General features: G+C 43.8%; 1 protein-coding gene across 1 annotated transcript in view; it reads right to left on the reverse strand.

The window, feature by feature from the left end:
* LOC138058260 (uncharacterized) overlaps positions 1-7,500 on the reverse strand; it is a 23,867-nt gene that overhangs the window by 973 nt on the left and 15,394 nt on the right. Inside the window, exons 5-8 of the mRNA XM_068904169.1 lie at positions 6,856-6,905; positions 5,664-6,253; positions 2,628-3,077; positions 1-1,392 (exon numbers count right to left, since the gene is read on the reverse strand). The exon at positions 1-1,392 is cut by the window's left edge and continues 973 nt beyond it. Of these exons, the coding sequence (XP_068760270.1) occupies positions 746-1,392; positions 2,628-3,077; positions 5,664-6,253; positions 6,856-6,905 (1,737 nt within the window). The 3' untranslated portion in view covers positions 1-745. The remainder of the gene's footprint in view (positions 1,393-2,627; positions 3,078-5,663; positions 6,254-6,855; positions 6,906-7,500) is intronic.

Below are 7,500 nucleotides of genomic sequence, written 5' to 3' on the forward strand. Positions count from 1 at the left end.
CTAAAAGCTTTTATGTATTGTGAGAAGAGATGACGAAGAATTGCTGTTGTTAACGGAAAATGTGTACCTTGTTTGAATGTGCGCGTGTGATATTTTCTGTTAGCGTAAGAAAACATAAATAGTTTGGAATTTTCGCGTTAAGGCAGGGAAATAGACAGGTTTTATGCTGCCGGAGTGTTGATTTTCTTGGATTTGCATAAAAACGAGTTGCGATTCGCTTAAAATATCTCGCCGGTTTTTTCTTCAATCCCAATGGCAGAAACTCCTCACACAAGTTTTTCGCGATGAGGGTCACCTGCACCTTTGTGTGAATGTAAGTTCATTGTTTCTAGATCTGTTAAGATTACTTCATCTCGCAAACGTCTAGAAAAGTCTTACTTCGCTTCGTTTCTGCGGGAATACATTGATCTAAACAGCATATCACGTTTTTCACTATCACAACTGTCTTATTTATATTTGATTGCTTGTGTGTGTGTCGGTTTCGATTTTCCGAATTTACCTGAAAACTGCTCTGAAGGTAAGATTCATTGTAATAGACCGAACACAAGTTCGAATGTTTGCTCAGGGGGGTGAAACAAATCGGAGATATTGTAACATATCGAAATGTGCTGTTAATCTAGGAGTGGTTTGCGAAACCGGCTTAACGGACGCGGCAAATCAACATAAGTACGCCTTACGGCACGCGACACATGTGTTGTAACCTTAATATTGCTTTTTGTTTTCGATACACTCCTTAGCTCAGCGTCTAGTCTGTCTCCATTTCCTGTTTAATATTTGCTTCCGGTACAGAAGACATTCTCAGTAAGGCTTCGGGTGATTTAAATCCACTTGACTCCTCATGCTCCATGTCTTGACCAGCTTCCGGAAATAGATCCGCGCGTAAATCCTCCTTGTTGCTTCCTCCCGCATCAGTCTGCTCCTCCTCATTCATTCCTGATACCAAATCCTGTATCACGGCTGTTTCCTCGGCCGAACGGGTTCCGCTCTGTCCCGCACTAGCAAGCTCTTTCTTCCCCTCGGGCGAAGAGCCATTTTCGGAGATTGCAACAAACGCAGAGGAACTTGTATTCGAAGCTTTCTGTTTGGCGTGCCATCGCTTGTGCTTGTTAAAGTTCGATGGATCACTGAACTTTCTCGGGCATTCTTTGCATTTAAACGGGCGGTCCCCAGTGTGAACGCGCACATGTATTTTCAAACTACTAGAACTGAAAAAAGTCTTGTGGCAATGTTCACACCTGTATTTCTTCTCTCCCGTGTGCTTCAGAAGGTGTGACTTCAGCGATGTGTACTTAGTGAAGGTAGCGTGACACTCGTCACACGTGTATGACTTTCCAGTGCGTTCCGGTCTCTCGCTCGCATCATCTCCAAACCCGGCCACGTCACTGGGATCACCTAACAAAATAACAAAGACAGCAAAAACGTCATTTAATCTCAAAACACGAGGATGCAATTATTATGTTTGGTACATACACTATTATTGAATTTCCGACCTCGGATATTGCGTTTCTAGCTTTCTGATTGGTTCACTCAATCTCGGTTATCAGCTCATATATCGTATGACCTACTACTAAATTTGAATACGTCAAGTGTTGCCCAGCTAGAAACTGATTGGAGAGGGACTTCCTCCACTCCTCCTAACCCCCTCCACCACTCCCCCCACCCCTGCTTTTTTTGCTGTCTTTCCGGGCTCTTCTCCACTGGATCCTGACCATCTTGTCTTTAGAGGAGAAGATCCCAGTCTCACATATGCGCAATCAGAACTGCAAGCAGTGGCGAAATCGTCGGCATTAAGCGAGAAAAAATGCTCGAAAACAGTTCCCACGAATGATGCTTTGTTTTGAAAGGAAAGAACGCCGAAATATCGGTAAAACGTCGATGCATCGTATCAATTCCAAATTTCGCACGCACCTACAAGGGTGCCTAGGGTACCTAGGTTTAAGGCTTACTTAACCAGGGAAATCCCAGTCAGATAAGGCCTGAATGGAGGAGAAATGTTATCGTAAATTTGGTTGTGGTGCTTTTCCCATGAACGAAATTAAAGCGGAAACCCCAAATCATGAAACCCTATTTGACTCTACTTTTACAAGACCAAGAAAATTTAGTTCTTTCTCGATATCGCATATCAAAAACCCGGGGAAGACCTTATCGCTAAAATGATTAGGTTTTCCGCATTGGAGTAAAATGCACACCGGGTTTCCGAAACACTACTTTTCCTTGTCTCTTTTATGTATTTCAAGGATTTTCTTAGATAAGAAATGGGTTCTGCCTTTGCATGCTAATATCCATCTCACCTATTTGGGAAATAATTATTGAGCAAAAAGGTATCTTCACGCAAACAAACAACTGTGTTAAATTTTTAGGAGCAAGGATGGCACAGTCGGTTAGTGCGCTGCCTTGTGCAAGAGGTCCTAAGTTCGATCCCCGAATCTCACATTCTTGTTTCGACTGCTTTCCTTTCAGTGTAGCTTAAGTAGTTTTAAATACCCGTAAAACGGAGCACTGATGTAGAGGAGGGAATAAATTAAAATGAGCGCAACGTCGACCTCAGGTTTGTCAGTTGAATTACTGTTACGAGTTATCGACGTCAAATATGATCGCTTTCCTTTACTTCGCTTTAAATCACTCACCCGGTTGTACGACAACTTGTCGCGAGCCATCTTGCAGTTCACAAACATGCAATCGCAGCTGTTCCGCCTCAAAGAATGACGCACCACATCTCGAACAGTTATAAGGCTTCTCGGTGTTGTCTTCATGCGTGTGTTGTAGGAGGTGTACTTTCAGACGATCCCCTCGAGTGTACTGCTTCCCACAGAATTGGCACACGTGCGGTTTTTGCCCACTGTGGCGTAGCATGTGGCGTTTCAAGTCCACAGCCTGGGTAAAGCGGCGTGAACAAACGTGGCATTCGAAAGGACGCGCCCCTGTGTGAACCAGAAGATGGCGCTTGAGTCGGCTGGAAAACGAGAATTCTTTGTCGCATTTTTTGCAGCGAAAAACTTTCTGACCCGACGGAGTAACAACCTCATCTGTCAGTTCTTCCTCCGTCAGTCCAGTCTCTTTCGCTCTCACAGGGCGCCCTGAAATCGACAGAAAAATTCTTATGAAGGAGACCCAGTGGTACTGGAGCGAGAAAATTTGAGCCCCAGCATAGCCACTGACCGCTGATCAGTCAGTCACTTTAGCTGAGCTCAACCAAGCCATCACAAGTAAGTTAAGAGTCACGAAATGTCCCTTTGCTGAGTTTGCTCGCCTCTCCAACTTGAACATTTCTCGCGTCTGGGTATACAGACAATCGGGAGCCCATGAGTAGGAGATTGCCTCTCCGATACAAGCCGTATGAGTCAACCTTTGCGCGTATCTTTCTATTTTGAGAACGCCACAAGTTCTTTGGCTCTGCACGCAGAATGGCCAATCAGAAAAAAGTTTGTCAAACGAATTCTTTGGGGGTGCAGGGGTGGCACAGTGGTGAGAGCACTCGCCTCCCACCAATGTGGCCCGGGTTCGATTCCCAGACTCGGCGTCATATGTGGGTTGAGTTTGTTGGTTCTCTACTCTACACCGGCCGAGAGGTTTTTCTCCGGGTACTCCGGTTTTCTTCTCTTCTCAAAAACCAACATTTGACTTGATTAATTTCAATTTACAGTGTCCCCGATAAGTGCGCTTTCCTGAAAACAATGTATGAAAATTGTGCAAATTGATTTAAATTGATGTAAACGTCAATCTTCTGCTGAAGAGTCTGTTCTAAAAATAGAAAGATAGGCGCAAATGTTGACTCAAGGATATATATTGTGGATAGGGAGGCTCCTACTCTTGGGCTCTCGAGAAATCTTTGTGACAAAGTGTCCCCCAAACTCCAGTCCTCAAATAAAGATAAACAGTTGCATTTAGAGCGGTTTTCAATTGAGTGTCGAAAGTAATTAGCGAATTACTTTAGTTTTGCATTACTTCACTCACTGATTGGTTCAAAGTCTCTCGCGCCACTTTTTCAACTAATCAGAAGTGAAACCAATCCAATCGTGCCTCGCGCGTGCACATTTTCCCGCGCTTTGTGTCGGCTACGTGTAATTACTTCGAGTTCTGATTGGTTTACTAGATCGTCTCCGTCCTTTTTGATTGGCCAAAGTAATTACTTTGGTTTTGGTTTTACGACACTCAATTGAAACTTGCTCTACCCTCACCAAAAAATAACGCTAACCCCTTACACTTACCTGCTTGTTACAAATAGGTAGCAAGGGCTCAGACTTAAAGGGACACTTCGTGTTGTATATCAAAATCGGGCGCGCATCTTATTCCGTGTATTTCTGGACAGAAGTGGAGTTAGTTTTCCGTAGCTCAAAGGGAGATCAACCGAACTAGTAATGGGGTCTCCTGTTAACGGCATTCACTTTTTCCACCCATGCTCGACATATCAGCGATAAATATACGTGTCTTCAATGATGGAATGATTTCTCAGCGATTATAAGTATGCTAGCCCTGTTCGGTGTTCTATTTCCTATTTCTCCGTGTAAGATGATAACAATACTGAAGCATTATTTTCGAATATCCGTGAAAAACAAAAACAAAAAGGAAATGAACGCAAATTTACCATTGCTTTCATCGCTTGCGCGCGTTCAGTACGTCGAGACATGGATCACGCAGAAAAGTTGACACAGCAAGACAAGAGTGTTAGAGTGGTGTCCAAACATCTATGCCTTGCGGACAGTATAAAGGTAAAGGTAAAGTAACTTTATTTAACGTCGGTAGTTCCTTCAGCTACGAGGCTGGTATCAATGGAAGCCGACGGTGCGCCTTTTACCCCCCTCCCTCTGTCAGTGCTCCGTTTTAAGGGGATTTAAAGCTATAGCTACACGGATCAGTGGAAAGTCGAAACAGACGTTGAAGTCACCGAGGATCGAACCGGGGACCTCTCGCTCCGAAAGCCGCGCACTAGCCATCTGAGCCACGACTCCTTCTTACATCCCTTATCAATAGTGAATAGGCCATTTCCGAGTTCATGTCTTCCTCCCCTTCAAAGCGAGTCTAAGTGCGAAGTTTTTCTTATGAAAATTACTTTTCATTCATATGTAAAGTAGAACTAATTACTATCATAAAAACTTCGCACTTAGACTCGCTTTGAAGAGGAGGCAGACATGAACTCGGAAATGGCCTATTAGAGAAGAGTGTTGTTATGGCAGGGGTGGGTTCTCCAGCACAGTCACAAATGAGTCTATTTTTAGAATACCCGTTCCCGCCAAAATCAGTGGTCATGCCCCTGAAAAAAACATGACAGAAGCAGTCACGCGTGACATGGCTTCTTCTGATTGATTAAAATTGGCGGCCCTTTGTTTGTTTCACGCGCAATGTGTATCTAAAAATAATCAATTTGTGACTGTGCTGGGGCAAGACCGCAAAGTGATAGAGCAACACTCTTATCTAATTCACTCTTGCCCTTATCGAAAAAAAAAACTTGAAAGACTAACGATTAGCAGATGTCATTACAAAGGCAGCACTTCCCACTTAGTTGATCATGAAGATTCAAATTGTTGGCCGTCTGATGCCCAACCAACAGAGCCGACCGGTCAGGGGTTTACTTCCCCCCATCGAACGCGGGCTCATGCCTTTGAACAAACCCATATCAAGACTCCGTTTATTTCCTTTGATGGTTACACATAATTCATACCCACCTCTGTCCTTTAAGTGAACTACTAAAGGAGGAGGCTGTCCAAGGGCATTCTTGCTTCTTGTCATGTGCACTGGGGGAGGAGCTGGTGCTGGCTGGCCATCCACTAACATTCCTTTTAACCTTGGAGTGTTAAGTTGAGGGTTCATAGAAGGCGAGTTCATAGTAATCCCTTGAGATGATTGACCAGGGTGGTGAAGGGGTAAGTTGGGAACAGGACTCGGGTTCACCACAGGGGTGGACTCAAGTAGCGGGCTGTATGCTCCAGTTGCCATTGTGGGTGGGTTTACCGGGCTGTCGGGTCGTTGTTCGTTGACTGTTCCGTTCCACAAGTGAAAGTTAGGTTGTTGAACTGTTGGTTGTACAACCACAGGGCTGTGTGAACGCAGTGCTTCGGTGACAGATATACTGACTAATGGATTTGAAAAGTTATGGTAGTTGGAAGTTGATGACGGTTCTATTTGGACGGGAAACGAAGATGGTGGAATGGAATAGGTCTGTCCTGGTACCACGACAGGAATATCTGGACTCACAGATTCCCCCTCTGACGAGAAGTTAGATACTCTCCGTGCGATTCCTTTGCGGTCGTGTTTTCTGTGAAAGGGATATAAAAAAAATGAAGTTACTCTAACTCTATCCTCTTCTTCCCTTGAGGTACTTCCCTGCGCCAATAAAACAAATAATCGTAACCAGTTCAAACCTCAATGCAACTTCCCACTGGTATTCATCGTTTTCCGAACGACTTAGTATAATAATAATGCTAATGCATTTTATTTAACCCTTTGACTCCAAGAAGTGACCAGCATGTAAATTCTCCTCACAATTTTACTGAAACTTCAGTCAGAAATGTATTGAGAATGGAGAAAATAAATGGAAATCAACTCAAATAAAGTCGAATCAAATGTTGGTTTTTGAGGAGAGGGGAAAACCTGAGAACCGGTTTGAAAAACCTCTCAGTGCAGAGTAAAGAACTAAAAAATTCAATTCACATTTGACGCCGAGTGTGGAATCAACCCCGGGCCACATTGGTGGGAGACGAGTACTCTAACCACCTCACCAACCCTCCTTCCGATAGGCGACAAAAATGCTAGTTTTGTTAAAAACATCTCGCTTTGTTACGCCAAGATGAAAACGGACACCTTTGAACTAAATCGTCATCATGGATAGGCCTTGGTAGTAATCAGATTCTGACGCACCTTTTAGTAGGACTGTGAACAGAATTACTGTCATCCAAACTGTCTACACTCTGCAGAGAGAACAAAACACAAGTTACACAAATTAGAAAGCAGAAGTGTCGATGAGGGACTAGCGGTAACCGGAAGTAGAGTGTTCATGTTCTTGAGCAGTGATTTTTGCCAATATCCCCCAGGCAAATCCTCTTTCTTAAAACAAATGCGTTGACGTCAAGAGAGGCTCAAATGGAACCAACAACACTTCCGGTTGCCGTCTGTTGTTCACAATGGAAAGTTTTAGCTGCAATGACCGCCACTGCAATAGCAACAGCATAAAACAAGAACGCGATTTGTTTAGAACCGAAAATATTCGTGCTGTAGTTAAGGCACACTTTTTGGTACATTTTCCTTCCGTTATATGCAAAACAACAACGGGAAACAACCAAATTTAAGATTTTACCGACAACATGATACCGTTCACACCATTCCAATTACACCATACTTTGCTCTCAGTTATTAGAGCGAATTTCAATCGAGTGTCGCAAAACCAAAACCAAAGTAATTACTTTGGCCAATCAAAAAGGACGGAGGCAATCCAGTAAACCAATCAAAACTCGAAGTAATTACACGTAGCCGACACAAAGAGCGGGAAAATGTGCACGTGCGAGC

The sequence above is a fragment of the Montipora capricornis genome, chromosome 7 (genome assembly GCF_036669925.1).
Source record: "Montipora capricornis isolate CH-2021 chromosome 7, ASM3666992v2, whole genome shotgun sequence".
Taxonomy (NCBI): Eukaryota; Metazoa; Cnidaria; class Anthozoa; order Scleractinia; family Acroporidae; genus Montipora; species Montipora capricornis.